The 19,296-nt window shown below is 35.0% G+C and overlaps 1 protein-coding gene across 4 annotated transcripts in view; it reads left to right on the top strand.

Moving 5' to 3' along the window:
- LOC132549644 (tyrosine-protein phosphatase non-receptor type 4-like) overlaps positions 1-19,296 on the top strand; it is a 142,298-nt gene that overhangs the window by 100,103 nt on the left and 22,899 nt on the right. For all 4 annotated transcript variants that reach the window (XM_060213596.1, XM_060213595.1, XM_060213593.1 and 1 more), the window contains one exon: positions 4,683-4,842. In XM_060213596.1, coding sequence (XP_060069579.1) covers positions 4,683-4,842 — 160 coding nt within the window. The remainder of the gene's footprint in view (positions 1-4,682; positions 4,843-19,296) is intronic.

Below are 19,296 nucleotides of genomic sequence, written 5' to 3'. Positions count from 1 at the left end.
ATGACCAAGTACTAGGATAGAACCTCCTCTTTGCTTTAAATTACGTCTTGAATTAAACCATCATCATTATGAGATGTTTGAAAATCGCAAGATATTTTTGGAAGTACAAATATGACATCTGAGGTCACTTTTAAAGAGAAACACTTGGTGTAAGCGTTTCAGAAAACATTGACAAGAATAGATTGTTCAAGTATTGTTTTAATAAAATCCTATAGTTTCTCCAACTGTTGAGCCCTCCAGTTGCCCAAAATATTATTTTTTTTAAAGATTACTCTGCATGACCATTTTCTTGTGATTTCTGTTTCACAAAGTCACAAACATAATCAGTCTGTGAAAGTTTTCAAGAAAGACTTAATTGACCCAAGATCAGTAATGTCCGAATTGAAGCAAATCAAATCATTTAAGGTTTGTATATTTCAAGTTATCTTTATTATACCTAGGTCACTATTAAAGAGTTAAAATATAATGAAATATTATTGTTTTGTTTAAGGTGTTGGATATTTACTTGAACTGCTTGACTTCAGTTGTAAAGAAAAAATTGCCACAGTCTTTTAAGTGTAGTGTTGATTAATGGGATTCATGAAGTAATTAATTCCAGATCCATTGTGATAGAGATGTCTGGTCAGAGTTGTCCCCCCTTAAATGTGACTTGACAAGTGAAAATTAGATATTCCTTTTACATTAGTTTTTATAAGACAAGTTACTGGTTTAGGATTGTAATTTGCAATGAGAGTTGTTTCCCCTTATATATGATATTGGAAGATGATATAAAATATTCCAGTAATAATCAGCCATGTTTTCCTTCTTTTTTTTTCTTCTTCTTTTCTTACTTTTTAGTTCATTTAAATTTGTATTGTAATTGAAATTTTATGGAATTATGAAACGTATGTATTAAGATCGTTAATATTGATAATCACTTATAAATATTTATATGAACCTAGTTTAACACCTCGTTTAAATGGAAACATTGCTCTGATACTTATTAGTCAATGCAGGACTACTAGGTTTGTGTTATTGTTTGTTTCCTTAAAGATACCTTATAGTCAGCTTCAGAATTTGTCTCCTCTCCTCCCCCTGTAAGGTTATGTTAGTTATGATCGCCTCACATGACTGAACGATGTTAATTATTTTAACCAATTGCTAGAAGGTAGAATATATCCTCCAATTAGCCTATGTCTGGTATTAAGCCTACCTGTATTGTTTTTTTTTCTGCCCTTAATAAGCCCACCCCTCCTTCCCCTCACTTGGAATCACTAGGGTAGTGTATTGGCCTCCAAAGGGGTTTGTTGATTTGATGTGATAGCAGAAAAGTTTTGTAAATGATTCTTACTAGATAACAGCATAAAATAGTAAAATACAAAGTAAAGCATTCTGTTCAGAATATTGTCATCTTCAGGTGTCAGACATAATAGCAAACTAATGTCATAGAACGCATTAATATTTGCAAAGCATACGTAAAAAATCTAGATATTCTGTCATACGCCTGAAATATATATGATGTTAAATAGGAATCGCCAGTTTACTACACAATATGTATTCGGTGGTTAATTAGATTTGATCATTCTCACTAATTAGTTGACATAGTAAGATTTCCAAAAGGTACTTGTTTGATTCTTGTGTAAAACAGTTCCTAGTAATGTAACCTTTGTTAAAGGGCCACCTGTCTAGAAAGAAATTAAGTCAATTTAGTCACATAAACCAATAGCAATACAGTTTCCATATATGGAAACATGCGTTAAGTTTGCTGCTGATGATAAATTGATTGTTTGGATTCATCTTATTACATCCTTTATGTGTATTACTGAAACAGTAATATTTTTGGGTCTGTTGGTAGATTCTAGGTGCGATATTCAATTTCAAATTTATTAACTTTCCATTATGGAGGATGATTCATTCCAAAGAAGTGTTATCTAGTCATTTGTGGAATAGTATGTTGACAAGTTTGTTTCAGTACAGAGAACGATGGCTACATCTGAAGAGATATAGTAACATTGTACAGTACTTTATAGATTTAATGACCATTAGCAGCTTTGTCAAACAATGATTAGAACAATGAAGCTGATTGGTTGAGTCAATAATTACAATAATGATGGCATTCCATTGAACATTACACGTTTTCCAGTAGCTTTTTGTATGGACTGATCTACGGAATAACTCCATTGGGATAATTAATCACGGTTTATCAAAATTACAAGCACTTTGGAGACTATATTTTGTTGGTGGCGATCAGTAGCGTGACTCTGGTACTACAGCACAGAGCCGAGTTGGCGTGATCTGTATCCACGATACTGACTCCCACTACTACACTGGTATTGATCAACCTACTTCCAATTTAACCTAATGCATTTCACTGTATTACCATAGTTTTTCTCAGGGTAGGATCATCTTCGGATTATTCAAAATACTGAATACATGTTTGATGAACTCCTGGCCTTTACAAGGTCACATTTTATTGACTGATGTGTAAACATTCGTTTCTATGTTGTTGAAACAAACACGTAAATCAAGAAAAACTTGGCCCTGCAGGAGTGTCGGAAAACAGATGTAATTATATAAAGGATAGACAAGTTATGAGGGCTTGACATCCATGTAGGCTGTGTTGGGGACGACAAGATGTACTGGAGTCTTTCCATCATATACGGCAAAGGACGGTTGAAAGGTTTGCCGAGCCAGCAGCGAGAGAATGATGTCATATGTGGCAGCTACCTCTCATCCTAGCTATTAGTACTACAAATCTGTCGGTGCTCCTCGTTCTTCCATTTATAGCCAAACATATGTGCGATTTATTTCATGTTTGTGTTGTCTGAAATTTTGATAAAATATCACCAACTTTGTGGAAAGTGAGGATAGTGCTGTAAGCTTTTTGGTTATCTGGTAGTTTGAAAGCCATTTGGATTCTACAGGGACACCATTGAACCAGGAAGACTGCTCGTACCATTCTGTGGAAATGTCAATAGATTTGAAATTCAGAAAAAAGAAGCCTTCAATACTGGTAAATTGGAAGGAAGACAATTTTGAAATTAACGCTGATGTTGTTGATATCTAAACGCACTGGAGGTGATATTGATTGATAGAGATTGTGTTGTGGATTTACGGCAAACTTTTCTAGATTTTCATAGGATTGTGATATCTTGGTAACGATATCAAATCTTCGAGATTATTTTTTTCTGCCGCGTGTGTGTGTTCTGTGTAATAGGATTGTGTTCACTTAGAAACAGTTTATAGTAGTTCTTCTCATGCTAAGAACTGTGGTAAAACATGGCTTGTGTCATACTGCTATTTACTGTTACTGGGGCTGATTTTTGTTCGGATTGATTACCACATAGTTTATCTTCAGTTCTTTTTAAGCTTCAGTGATCTTGGTAACAGGATGTATGCTCCTGTTGACATGTTAGATGATACATCTCATGGTTTGTTTGGTTTCATCATGGATACAGAATCTTGTGTAGCGGTCTACATCATGTGAACTTCTCTGTTGTAAATATCAAGATATTAATTTGTCTTGGTGAAATAACACAATTCATTAATGTAACCTGATCAGGAAAATTGAACTTGTTTTACGTGGGAACTTTAAATGTTTTAAAACAACTCTTTCAAAGTGTGAACTCTTTCTGTATGTGTCCAGTCCTGTAACTTTCGCGTTTTGCTTTAACATGGATAAACGTTACTTTCACCTGATTGGTCAGTATCTGGACGCTGTCCCACGTGTCAACATTATACAGATATTGCGATGTATGCGATGTCAACAGTCAGAGACAGATGGGTAATGTCACTATCTTGATGTTTATTTTGATGGCTGTCAAACAGTTTTGCTTGAAGAGAAAAAAATCTGTATTATCCAATATACAGTTGTTGCCAAAATTTTTCATGCATTGAAGATAATTCTCAAAACACTTGATTATTTTGTTTACTAAAGCCACAAAATAGATATTGGGAAAGCAACAAGTTTGTGTCCTGTTTGTCCATATGTCACTCATTCTTGGACAATATCCCATTCTATAATGCTTTAGGTTGGGTACAGTCACTTAAAAAACTGACATGAACATCTCTGTGTAGAATATAGGTTACTACGACCTACTTTTATTTTGGTAGTCATACTCTTTGTGTTCTTGTTCTGATTGAAAGCAGAATTTTTTTTTTTTTTTTTTTTGATTTGCAAGATGCAAAATTTCTGGGAAATAATTCATAATTTGACTGTTTTCAGGTTATGCTGGAGTTTTAGATGCAAATTGTATTACAAATATAACAAAACATTCATGACTAGACCAATCATATTGGCCTTTCCATTGAATATTTATACTGAGTGATCATTGTATTAATTAACAGTATGGCTGTTGCTCAGCTGAATCGATTTAAGAATAAACATGATGCAGATTGATGGTTGTCTCAGCCATAACATGAGCAAGCTGTATATTTGAATATTGACTTCCCTGTAATGGAGATCCAGCAGGGGTTAACTCACAGTTCATTGTAGTCTGGCTAATACTTTATGCTGTTATCCTTACCCTACCTTTGGTTTTTGTGTTCATGTAAATTTACAATATCAGACTTTGAATATATCTCCTGTTTACTGTTTTTGTTGACAAATTTCAACAACTTTTCTTTCAGTTTTGGATTTTAAGAATGATACAATAACTATTGATGATGAATAAGATATTGATTTATTTTTGTTTGTTTTACAGCGATGGTGGTTTCCTCACTCACAATGCAAATAAAGATACATATCCACAACCCATCCCTACAAAAAATGTCAACTTCCCGTCAGTGGCAGATAACCAAATCAAAGATATTCCTAATCATACAGATTCCGACAACCAACTTCCTGCGTACAATGACTACTTGGTAAGTACAAGCTTTGGTTCCTCCTAGGACACCAGTCATCACTTTCTGGTTTAAAAGTCTATCTATAAACAGGATTTCTTCATACTGTAAACATACTTAATTTGGCAGTCCCAAGTAATAGTACATAATCATTTTTGGCAATTTCGAACAAAGATGAATTTGGTCATCCGTAAAAATAACTGTGTAAATAACATACAGAAATTAAGTACATACTTTCTGTGTCACACTTAAGGTCAATACACTATGGAAAGCATTGATAAACAAGATCACTGTTAAAATAGGTATGTTTACACTAAACAAGTGTACTTTATATATATATATATATATATCTTTTATACACAAGTGTCCTTTATATACAGGTGTCCTTTATATACAAGTGTCCTTTATATACAGGTGTCCTTTATATACAAGTGTCCTTTATATACAAGTGTCCTTTATATACAAGTGTCCTTTATATACAAATGTCCTTTATATACAGGTGTCCTTTACACAGGGATGCCCTTTATTTACAGTTGACTGTATATGCTTATGTCCTTTATACACAAATGTTCTTAAATACAGGTGTACTTTACATACAGGTGTCCTTTATAAACAAGTGTCCTTTATATACAGGTGTCCTTTATATACAGGTGTACTTAATATACAGGTGTCATTTATACACAAGTGTCCTTTATATACAGGTGTCCTTTATACACAGGTGTCCTTTATGTACAGGTGTCCTTTATGTACAGGTGTCCTTTATATACAGATGTACATAATATACAGGTGTACTTAATATACAGGTGTACTTCATATACAGGTATACAGGTTTCCTATATATCTATACATACAGGTGTTGTATATGTACAGAAATCATAGAAGACAAATATCCTTCATGTACAGGTATTATTTACAATTATTTGTTCTTAATAAACAACCCTCATTCTTGGTAGATTCTGAAATGTTGCAGTAAGATATTCATTGTATATAAATTTTCTTACACAATGTCTTTCCTGACCCTTATATTCTATGTTATACAAACATTCTTCATGATATTGGTGTGATAAAGAATATTCCTTCATAAAAATATGTGCCATCTAGTAAGCCTACTGAGGTAGCAAAACATGTAATTATAAGTCCTCTCCGAGGTACCATCTAGTAAGCCTACTGAGGTAGCAAAACATGTAATTATAAGCCCTCTCCGTGGTACCACCTAGTAAGTCTACTGAGGTAGCAAAACATGTAATTATAAGCCCTCTCTGAGGTAGCAAAACATGTAATTACAAGCCCTCTCCGTGGTACCACCTAGTAAGCCTACTGAGGTAGCAAAACATGTAATTATAAGCCCTCTCTTAGGGAAACCATCTAGTAAGCCTACTGAGGTAGCAAAACATGTAATTACAAGCCCTCTCCGAGGTACCATCTAGTAAGCCTACTGAGGTAGCAAAACATGTAATTACAAGCCCTCTCTGAGGTACCATCTAGTAAGCCTACTGAGGTGGCAAAACATGTAATTACAAGCCCTCTCTGAGGTACCATCTAAACAGGTAGCAAAACATGTAATTACAAGCCATCTCAGAGGTAGCAAAACATGTAATTACAAGCCCTCTCAGAGGTTGCAAATACTAATTGTAAAGTATTTGAAGATTTACTAAGCAGAAGTTTTTTTCAAATTCATTATTTTGCTATATATGTACTGGACACTGCAAATTCTAAATATATGTGTAGACTTTATATTATCTGACTAGAATGCTCTGTCATGTTCATCTTTCATTATCATATTGATCACAGGAAATCTTTCTGTTTGTTTTCTGGAGATACATTTTCAGACTTCTCTGCTCTCTCTAGTCTTCTGCCTGACAGTCTACAAGTCTCTGATGATATGGTTTGTTGTTGACTGCAGAACTGGCCTCTTTATGCTTTGCTTCATTCTGGCATGGAACATAAAATCAGTTGAGGCCAAGAGGTTTTTGTTGCTGATAATTACACTTTCCTTTTTATCAATCGAGTCATCCGCTGATGACATGTTTACTGGCTGTGTTCAGGAAGACTCTTCTGGATACTTCTGTCGGCTAATGATCTAGAAGTACTGCTGTCAGCAAATCTAAGGGTAAAACGGTGGTGTACAGTGACAGAGTGTGTAATGACTTCAGTCAGCCCCTGAGTTTTGATCGATCAATATGTTAGGGTCTAATATGTCTTATCACATGTTAAAATGTCAATTACCAGATATAAGGATCAGGACAGACTTTGTACCCTTTACCATGAAGACTACAAATATATATATATCATATAATTCATATATTGCTTGTATCAAAAAATAAAATTATACTATCATGTTAAAGCTATCTGTAAACATGGTACTTTTATGGTGGAAAGACAAAAATATATAATTAAACAGTTAATTCCTATCAGACAGTTTAAAGATGTTAAATGAAAATATCTATAATTTTTTTGTATAATTTTGTATTATATCATCATTGTGAAATGGACATAATGGCTTGAAGCTTCCCCTTCTGCCTCTGTCAAACTGTTTATATTGCTTGTTGGAAAGTCTGGTAAAATATTGAGAATAAAACAGTCGAGAGTTATCTCCCCTTGTTAACCTATACAAAAATGGAAGCAGACCTGTGGGTATGTTGATGTATTCCCTATCAGCCTGACTCTGTGAAACTTCATTAGAAATAGTGACAATATTTATGTCCCTAACTTTCCTTTCTATATATAATCAATATGGCTCGTCTGGCTGCTTTTTTGTGTCACGCAGCGTGCAATCTTTACAGAACACTGGCAATGTCATGAATAACAAAAAATAATAGCTCTAGGTAAATGTATAGTCGTGAAATTCCAAAAGTGTGATAGTTGATTAAAACAAATTGTACACATAATTTATATCCAAACTAGATTACTTTGAGGATGTTCTTAATGAAAAAATATAAATGGAAAATGTGGATTTTTTTTTAATTCCCCATGTCTTAAGATAATCAATTACAGATATGAATTCAAACCAGGCTTGAATTACTCTTTATTTTATACATATATTTTTTTTTAGACAAATGTTAGAAGTGATTCTAGAAAGATGTAATTATCAGCCAATATCCTGTATGATTTCAAGAAATTAATACTTTTAATAATGAAGCTATTGCGTGACTGAATTTCCAGTGGTAGATTCACTCCTGTACACCATAAATGAGGCATAGCAGTACAAACAGTTCAAATACACTTTTCCATGTTGAATTGCTGAAGGAAGTTATAGCAACAACAAGAGTGCCAACTTCTGGTTAGATGCTACATCATAGATTTTTCTCCCTCAGAATCAATGGCTTCACCCGTATTAGGCTAGAATTCTCAGAAATGGTTTACATCCATTAGATGGACATGACCTCTGTGAGGACTTGTCAGCCTTCGCTATGTAATGGATACGAGAGATGAGCATTGGTATAATAAATCAGAGACAAACTTGTACAGATTCCTGCCGATTCTATCTTCCACTGGGACACAGGGAAACAAGCTTATCGTCCTTTATCTCCCACTAGGACACAGGGAAACAGGCTTATCGTCCTTTATCTCCCACTAGGACACAGGGAAACAAGCTTATCGTCCTTTATCTCCCACTAGGACATGGAAACAAGCTTATCGTCCTTTACCTCCCACTAGGACACAGGGAAACAAGCTTATCGTCCTTTACCTCCCACTAGGACACAGGGAAACAAGCTTATCGCCCTTTATCTCCCACTAGGACACAGGGAAACAAGCTTATCGTCCTTTATCTCCCACTAGGACACAGGGAAACAAGCTTATCGCCCTTTATCTCCCACTAGGACACAGGGAAACAAGCTTATCGTCCTTTATCTCCCACTAGGACACAGGGAAACAAGCTTATCGTCCTTTATCTCCCACTAGGACACAGGGAAACAAGCTTATCGTCCTTTATCTCCCACTAGGACACAGGGAAACAAGCTTATCGTCCTTTATCTCCCACTGGGACACAGGGAAACAAGCTTATCGTCCTTTATCTCCCACTGGGACACAGGGAAACAAGCTTATCGTCCTTTATCTCCCACTGGGACACAGGGAAACAAGCACATCGTCCTCTATCTCCCACTGGGACACAGGGAAACAAGCTTATCGTCCTTTATCTCCCACTAGGACACAGGGAAACAAGCTTGTCGTCCTTTATCTCCCACTGGGACACAGGGAAACAAGCTTATCGTCCTTTATCTCCCACTGGGACACAGGGAAACAAGCACATCGTCCTCTATCTCCCACTGGGACAAAGGGAAATAAGCTTATCGTCCTTTCCCTTTGAATTGGTCCTATGTAAGGAAAAGGAAAACGCTGGCAAAATGAAATAAGATAAATCCAGAAAAATTGTAATTGTGAATTTCATGTGAATTCACCTGTTACTGAATGTTTAATTAACAAATATTGATTTCACAGAATTTCATGGAAAAACAGTCTTGATGTCTGGTAGACATACATACAGCAGAATTTTGTGTCCAGGTTTTAAATAACAAATAAAATCAATTTGCTTCAGTTCTGATGATATTTTCTGTATTACTTTAAAAAAAAAATTAATTGTTTTGTTTTGTAGAAAATAATTTTTGGTGAATTTTTCCATGATGTATCAGCTAATGTTTGGTTGAAGGAATATAACCAGTGTTATTTAAGGGAGATAAGTAAATTGTTCTTATGGCATATATGTGTTTTAGGAAGAATTAATTTTACCTACTTGTATAAATTTATATATATGGATACATTATGTTAGAAGCACAGATTGTACAGTTCTTAAATAAAGGGGAGATCATTATTGCTTGAAAGTAAGATTATTATGGCAGTGAGGTGCTGAGTGTTTTACTACACTTGAATGAAAGATAAATGTAACAGATTAAAATTTAAGAAGAAACAAATAAATTGAATCTATTCAATGAATGTTTAAAAATATGTCTTAATAGTCTGTTTTTCTCCAAAAAAGGAATTTTCACAAAATTTAAATGGTATACTATGTATATATCATGGAGTGTTGCAACTCTCAGAAATATGTTATTAAAAATGTGAAAATTCTTTGACATGAAATGAAATGGTGGTTTCAGAGGGGAGATAACTATGTCAGTCTTGTGAAATAGCACAGATGTCGCCAATATGATTTTCTTTGGCCTTTATTTCCTAGTGGTCGGTAAGTGGTAGCCAGAACCAGTAGTCCCTTTTATTTACACGAGACTATTCTACCTGTTATGTTTCCATGTGGTGTCACTTTGGTATCATTGTTCTGAAGTGTTAGCTTCACTCTGTCATTTTCTCATCATTGTTTGCCAGTCATTATTGGTTTGCCTTTGTTAGAATGTTCCCAATGATTTCTCTGATCTTCTACCTTTGTTATATCTCTGTTTTCCTGTCGTTCAGAATTTGAAAATTTTATTTTGGCTTTGTTTTTGCCAGATGGAAATTCACAACTTTTTCCCTGCATTCAGTTATTTTCCTAATGATGATGAATATGTTTCCTGGTTATACCTTCGTTGTTGGCTGACGTAGACTTTTCCTTCATTAGTCGGTTACTAGTTCTGTTGTTTGAGTTGATTGTTCTCTATCATTTAATATAGAGGCTTACTTTTGTTTTTCTGTTGTTTAACATTTGTTATAGGTAACCATTGTTTCTTTGTGTTGGTATCGTATATTGATTTCTTGTTTCCATGAAGTTGAATTACGTACTGGCAGATTAGCTGTGTGTTTGGGGTATGTACTAGAGCTTGGGTATGACTCATGCCTATATATACAGAGACCGACAAAATCAATATTTGTTATCTCCCACAGCTGAAACGTATAAATACTACATAAAAAGAAAATCAATGCAGATTTTTTTTCTCCTGTGGTTATTGTGTAACAGTGTACTTTTGTGTACATTTGGCCTGTAGCATTATTTCGGGATTTCCTGATTGTTTGAAGAACAATATTACAATATTAGTGGGGAAGATACTCCAATCACATTCTATCCTTGCACATAAAAGAGTTCCCAGCAGTTGATTGGTGTGAAAAAAGATTGTCTAACCCTCACAACAGAAAAGATTAGTTTTGTTTTCGGTATTTTTTTTATATATTTTATTGATACATAAGATTTTTAATATGTCTAAATGTAAAATGTCAGCTTGTTTGAAAAGGTTTTATTGTCCAATTGAAAACTACAATGAACTGCTAATAAATTTCATTTTGTGGTTTATAACATCTATATTCTGTATTTTACTTGGCTTTTCAAACATGATAGGATGTATGATTCATGTTTAAATTTGATAACAATTCTTAGGGGATTGACAGGTGTCAGGATTTCAGTTCTAAATTGTAGATTTGTTGAATTCAATTCATAAAATGCAGGTGTATTCCAAACCTTGTTATGATAGAAAAAGGATGGGCATATAGTTATATTTTTCATAACCTTATTCATGTTTGTAACTAGGAAGTATGTAAGTCAAAATCTAGGTCCTAGATGGATGAAACAGCTGTATGCTGTAACATCACTGACGAGTCCTAGAAGGACAAAACTGCTGTATGATGTAGCATCACCAACAAGTCCTAGAAGGATGAAACAGCTGTATGCTGTAACATCACTGATGAGTCCTAGAAGGACAAAACTGCTGTATGATGTAGCATCACTGACAAGTCCTAGAAGGATGAAACAGCTGTATACTGTAGCATCACTGACGAGTCCTAGAAGGACAAAACTGCTGTATACTGTAGCATCACTGATGAGTCCTAGGAGGACAAAATTGCTGTATGCTGTAGCATCACTGACGAGTCCTAGAAGGATGAAACAGCTGTATGATGTAGCATCACTGACGAGTCCTAGAAGGACAAAACAGCTGTATGATGTAGAATCATTGACGAGTCCTAGAAGGATGAAACAGCTGTATGATGTAGCATCACTGACGATTCCTAGAAGGATGAAACAGCTGTATGCTATAGCATCACTGACGAGTCCTAGAAGGACAAAACTGCTGTATGATGTAGCATCACCAACAAGTCCTAGAAGGATGAAACAGCTGTATGATGTAGCATCACTGGCGATTCCTAGAAGGATGAAACAGTTGTATGATACAACTTTAATTCTCTATTTGATTCTATTGTATCTAACTCGCTGCTTTGCTCCAATTTTATTTTCCAGTCTAATAGAATTACAAACTGTCTAATAAAACTGCAGTTTAAGAGGAATTTCAACAAATATGCTTTAACAAAATAGTGTTTTTTGAGTTTTTTTTTTTTATTTCTTTTTTGATGAGCGGATAAAATGTGGGAAGCTGTTCTTGTTTAATCTTCATATTAGGTAGACACAACTCAGAGTTGTCTCAATTAAAACTGTATAATATATGTCCATAATACTGATAAATATGAAATGGAATGTCCAGTTCAAATGATAACATTAAACAGGGAGACTTTTTTTAGATATTTGTATTTGTCGATTACAAATATAGTATGAGGTCTTTGTGATGGTGTTATACCCTATTTAGATGATAATATCTTTAACATTTGATACATTTTTTTGAAATATTAGAAATCAAATTAAATAGGTAATAAATTGTATGGATGGTTACTCAATATGTATTGTATTGTCAGTAGATAAAGGCAGTGAAAAATGACACATTCCAATAAGTTACACCTACACCAAACATTCATAAAAAAACTGAGCCTCATACCAGGGTGTCCTATTTCCTCACCAGGGATACGCTGGTATATATTATAAATTGAATTATTTTTTTACCTGTATCTTTTGCTATGAAAAGAATTCAGGATTTCAAGAATCTTTATAAATATACCTTCCCAACATTCTAACAGATAAAGACGTAAGTGTTGTATGATATAGCAGTTTTCTTTCAAATTAAGTACTTGATAACAAGTGTAATTGTGAGTCAGATACTTTCTTAAAAAGTGTCCAATTGAAGTTCAGTGTTACCTAGTCTTGTGGTGTCAATGATCACAGTGATGTGTTATATATATCCAGGAACTAATCATGACTCATGTGTTAAGCCATGTCTTCCAAAAATTGGATAGAGTCACTACCTTGTCTAACAATCTGAATGCCTCTTGAAAATAAGAAAAGGTGAATGTATTATTTCAGAGTTCACACATCAGTTGGAGGTTTTGAGAGCTATTTTAATGTTTTGTAATTGGAAGAAATAGAGGAAAACTGACAAATTTTGATAACAATATTTGTTTTCAAATACTTCTTGATGTTAAATTTGTACACACAAATATACTGGGGGGAAACATCTGGTATAAAGCAGTTATTCTCACAATTGTAACAACAATTGTGAAAAAGTTTTTCTAACTGATTTTGATAACTGTTGTTGCCCCGAATGAAAGCATGCTAGGGGTCTTATGTGGGAGGAAACTGAACTATCCAGGGAAAATCCATGTATACTTTTTCACATCCATGCCAGGGATTGAACCCTGCATGTCTAGGTGAAAGGCGAGTGCATTACCACTGTGCCATCAGACCACTCAATTATGGAAAACAATTAAAATTATGTTTTTATTCAGATGAGAATTCTTAAATAAACTGAATGAAATAAGAATTGTTTGCAGAAGAAGAATTTTAGTGAGAATCTAAAAGTGGTTTTAGTGTATCACCTATAAAACAGGGATGAATGGAAACAGACAACAGCCTCATTATCAACATCAGCTAGCAGGATTTGACATAGTTGTACTAGTATGAGTAATAGAATTAAAAAGGGTTTTGTATAAGCTGATCATTGATATAATTCTACAGAACCTAGTGTCAATATGTGACAAAAATACTGATGTCGCTCACAGTGATGTAATTAAATATGCTCAGATGAGAAATATTGATTCCAAATTAATACCACTGATTCACATATTCAGTCAACACCTAAGCCTGATGTCTTTGTTCTTTCTGAGTTCTTTGGATTAATCCTTTGTACACTTAATTGGATGGTAATGTGAAATCCTCTATTTCATTACCTGTAAGCCAGCTCTGGCTTAAATAGGACAATTAAACAGTATAAAGGACAGAACAAAAGTTGCTAGGAAACCTGATATCATATTCATATTTTTTCTATATAAGCCAACATCAATGACAGTCTTTGTACAGATATTATCTGGTAGGTTTTATGAAGACTATTTCACTGTTAAGGTAAAATCTCTCCACCGATACTGCTGGGCAAAGGCCCATTAGGTTTACTAATCAGTAAAACTATACTTTCAGTCAGATTTGAAATTTTTAAAAATATTTTCAATTTTTATGAATATTTTATGATTTTGAAGTTGATTATGATATATTTGAATCACATGTCAATCCCAGTTCTAGCATTGGATGCCAATTTTCTGATAACAGAGACTGGAGTTTTACATTGAGTTTTCATGAAGCCTGTCAGACTTGAAATACTCTTGATCCTACATTACGATCAGATCCAGTTCTCAGAGATCAGGCAAAACTGGTTGTCTTGGTAACCAGAATGGTGTGCTACATGTAGTTATTGTATTGGATCTTGTTCAGATCAATTTGTAGTTTATGTCTGTGAGTTCTGTTCAATATTGATTTACCGTACATCTTGTGTTATAATTATCTTAAAATGGCTAGGATTTCACATGAAAATGGTCGTTATGCAGTTTCAGGTATAATCCTATCTAATAACAGCAAAAATCCAATACGGACTCTGGGAATGCTGTATGGTGGTCAGAGAAATACCTCTGAAAACAAATCATGTTCCATTGGTATTTATTGAAAGGAAAAAGTATGTTTAATGGTCAGTTGTATACTGGGCTGAATAAGTCCTGACAACAAAGGACAGCTGGTGACTTTGTGTTATATCAACTGACCCCAGAAGTAACAGCAGGAATGGATCATGGGTCTTTCCATCTTTCCTTTGACATTGAGTAATGTTTCATCACCTTAAGGTGTTATGGTCACTTACACGTTTCAGTGACACAGGCTTCAGTTCAATTCCTGGTGTGCTGTCCATTGTACTAATTAACAGATGTAGCCAGTCACACAACAGCTACATCAAATATTTTCAGAAGTTGTGAATACAACGATAGATATAAATAAGGGTTTGTGTCTGTACATTGTTATCAGTATTGATGCTGATCTAGGGTAATTGAATATTTTAAGAAGAAATGGAAACAACAAAACCATGTTTTGTATAGGCATATGTGATGAAGACAAACAGACTCGCCGTTATTAGGGTTCAAGGGCCCTTAGTAATGCTGTTATACCTGGAATTTACAATATAATGTTTCTGTGTTTCAAAAACAAACTCCTTTCCACCTGGCAAATATTTGTAAACAAATTGACTAATGTATTACATTATGGAGAAAAAAGAATCATTTTTCTACAGGTTTTATGGTTTTATAGAATTTGTGAATTGGTTATGTTCAGCCTTCTTGCTATTGGATCATACAGATCGAGAAAGTTAATACATCTATTAAATAGCTTTAGGGAAATACAGGTTGATCTCAATAACAGATTGGACCACTTTTGGAATGTGTACATATAATATTCAAAATACTATTCTAAGTGATTTGAATTTCAAGAATTTTGAAATGCCAGTGTGTAAATAATAAGTTCTTACCTTTATGAAAGTGTTCCTTAGTCATATGGCAGTTGTAAATATATGTTGTGAATAAAGTAAATATATCCAAACTGTCTTTCTGTAAATATTTTTGGTAGTGAGGACAAGGACCAGTGGCATATTTACTTGTATAATGGAGATTACTGTCAAGTGGACCAGTCTGGCTTTGGTTTGTCTCATGTAGGAAACAAGTGCCACTTTGTTCAGAATGTCAACAGAGAAAAACGTGACTATCACATGCATAGAGTGAATAGTATAGTGAAGTATGTTGTAGATATTTCTAGTATTAGGCTAGAGTTGTTTTATAAACTCTTCATTTTAAAAGATCACAAAATTCTTTTTGTAATTCAGGATATATTAGATAAAGGTATTTGACATGTGTACAGGGACTTGATGGATATTTACAAGGATTTTTATCAGAAATTTATTTTGAATATTTGAGAAACTTACTCCATTAATCAGGACCATATCAGTGTCCCGATACAAAAAGTCAACATTGACAATCTGGTGGTGAAACACAACATAAAAAAAAAATCACCACTACCTGCCACCATACGTCAAGCAGATAGCATACCACAAATATTTTCCGATTCCTGTCTAGGTGCTGCCTGGCCTCCTTTGACCCCTTATTAGGGGTTACACTGGTGACACAGACCAGGATAAACCCTTTTATATCACAGCCCTATGGTAGCTACTACAGTCTAGTCATAGGGCTGTCGTCAGAACAGGTCAGGTGAGGTAGAAAGCAAGGTGTGCTATCATTATATTTCGCTATGTTACGCACTTGCTCTTTATTGGAAAATATCCTGTTGAATTATTTCAAGTGACATGCGGAGCTGAAGCCTTATGTGTGGAATTTGAATGAGAAATTTATGGAGCATGCCTCACAGTACAACAGTGTTATGGTGGATAGCTAATAATGGCTTAAAAAGGAGGATACAAAATGTGGCCGCACCAGTGTTTGTGTGTTAACAGTAGCTACAATTATAAACGTTTAAAAAGAGAAGATTTATAATATCAACGTAATGTAATTTATATCAGTTGTATAAAGGACGCTATGTAAGCAGACACTGTTGAGTGTGTGTGTCGTAGGGCACAGACGATTTTCATACCTTGAAAAGGGAAGATTTATTATAGAAGCAGTCCTATATGTTAAGAAGCCACAAAACATAATAGTTTTTAAAAAATGGAGATTTAGAAATAGTATGTAAATGTGTGAGCAGACGTCACCATACCATGCATAATAGCATTCATTGGACAGCTTGTCATAACAGGATGTTTAAGTAGACAAGCAGATGGAATATCCAGGCACAGTGTTGGAAATTTTTACAAGAAAGGGACATTAATCTTGTGCCATCTAATGACAGTGTCATACTTTGTGCAGACGACATTTAGTAAATCTCGACCTAGGTCTGGACAAGAGGTCATAGAAATAACCAGGATGGCGAAGTGTTGACTGAATTTTAATGAAATTTAATGGTACAGTTCATTGTGCACTAGAAAGGAAGCGGATTTCAGAAGAATAATAGATGTCATTTTCTTCTTAGTTGTGAGATGACATTCCATTTTGATTGTCAAAGGAATGTACTAAAAAATCTATTTAACACAATGTTATGTGAGACTTTCATGGGGAAATATTATCAACACTTCCTTTTCTAAAGTAGACATCAAAATTTATTGAGTGAAAAACATTAAATATCTGTACTGGCACACACAGACACTTACACCGACAGCGAAATAGAGGACATTTAGTGGTGCGGCATTACTCTCTACTATTTATTGATCAGTGCGAGATTACAATTATTCTGACAAAGGACCCTGTTACGATTAATTTGATCCGTCAAAGATTGTTACATAAACACCTTGTGTTGACAATCTTGAAATATTTCACAAAAGGAACATTATAAATTTTCAGTTGAGTGGATTTTTTATATTTCTTCACTACACTGACTACCTCTGCAGGTAAAATTGATTTTGTGTGTAGGGTTGTCCACATTCTGACAAGATATTGGCACAGTGTTGTAGGCTTACTCAGAGTGTCCATGGTCTGTGCTGATTCAAATCTCTGAGGAATTTTGGAAAGCAAAACTGTTTGTTTGGAGTGAATGAAATTGAATTATCAGAAGAATACTGTTTTGGAATGTTGGAAATAAATCTTAACCTCAGGTTGTTCTGGAACTTCGGCTGTGATAACATGTGAATGGATCTAAATATGACCTCAAAACTTGTAAATATTTGTGTACAAAGTTTGCTTTCAGGTATATAAGGGGCAAAAAATGCACCTTTAAGGTTGGAAGCCTATAGTGTATCCGCTAAAATAAATTTTGTTGAATCTGATATCTTACCTGTGACGTCTACGGAACTCCATGTAATACAGACACAGCGTTGTGTACACCTTTCCAATGGCAAGGTGAAAACAACCTGAAGCTTTCTATAAAAGGGATGTTATGCCTGGGATGTACCAGTATTATATAGTGTTTTGTGAAGATACCAAACTCCGCCCAATCTCTGATATGCAGATTCCCACGTAGACAGAGTTTTGTTACATTATGCCCACGTTTGAATCCGGATTATGTCACTGTGTTATAGGATATAGCAAGTCTTTTTCTGAAAAGTTTAAAGGTAAAGAGATTTTAATTTTTACTGCCAGTGATACAGGTACATAGGTGTTACTGGTAGTCAAACCACTGGATCTAGTATTATGGTATGTATGGCCACAAATATTACCATTCCTAGTCAAAAGAGTAATCCCAAGCCATCAGCCTCAACACAACGACTCCGGCGCAGGCACAGTATTTCCTCGGGCTCACCGAAAAAATTGGGAACAGTTTCAAAATCAAGTTTGGAAAAATCTGAGTTGCGGTCAACTACTAGTCCTAATTCATCCTCCACTGATTCTGTGAAAGTGTCTGAGAAACCTTTACCTAATGAGGAATTAAGTGGAGCTAGTGAAGAGGCTGTGGATGATTGTGTGTTTTTACCTGACAGACATAGTAAATCTATTGGTGACCGATCTTTAGCAGAACGTATCAAAGATATAGTGTTGGATAAAACAGTTGAGATCTCTAATGATCCTTTACAACAAAGATTGAAATTAGAGAGTGAAAAAACAGAAAAATCTAGGGCTCGTCAACGACATGGATTACCTCCAAAATGTAATAAAAGTTGTCCTAAATTAGGGAGATCCTCCAGGTCTAAAAGTGCTGGACGTGAATCGCAACCGAGGCTTAGTTCATTGTATCACAGATCAACTACCAATTTTACAGACGCTGAAAAGCTTTATCATAAGTTACATGGACTATCAAAAGTCGCTAAACTGGGTAGTATATCACCAAAATCTAGTGGATTATCTGTTAGTCCAAATCAAATAGATGTCTCCTCGGGTACCAACACAAAGTCGAGGAATCCCTCGGAGAATCTGAGCACAGAATTAGACATGGTTGTCAATGTACAGAATTCGGACTCGGCTAAGGATGGCGAGGAACTCGGGACAGATACAGGGACACACCAGTCACCCCACCTGGTGGTACGTCAGTGTAGGATTGGATCATCTATGGCCTTTGGCTTAGTCCAGGTCAATCAAAATGTAAGTTTTACTAATGGTGTGAACAGGGTGGGAGGGGTCGGTGTGAACAGGGTGGGAGGGATCAGTGTGAACAGGGTGGGAGGGGTTGGTGTGAACAGGGTGGGAGGGGTTGGTGTGAACAGGGTGGAAGGGCAATGGGGAACAATATTGAAGCCACTTTGATACGTCTGTGAGCTTATTAAGGCTAATGCTAAGATAGAAACAGGTCTTCTTTTGGGACATTTGGAACACACATTCAGATAATTGTATTGTGGACTTATACTGTAATAAATATCTGCAGCAACCAGTCTGTTCCCTTAACAGATATATTAC

The sequence above is a fragment of the Ylistrum balloti genome, unplaced genomic scaffold (assembly GCF_031769215.1).
Source record: "Ylistrum balloti isolate Yb309-2 unplaced genomic scaffold, AGI_CSIRO_Ybal_v1 Utg370072, whole genome shotgun sequence".
NCBI classification, from domain to species: Eukaryota; Metazoa; Mollusca; class Bivalvia; order Pectinida; family Pectinidae; genus Ylistrum; species Ylistrum balloti.
The sequence above is the reverse complement of the archived record's forward strand: the minus strand, read 5'-3'. Positions and strand labels throughout refer to the sequence as shown.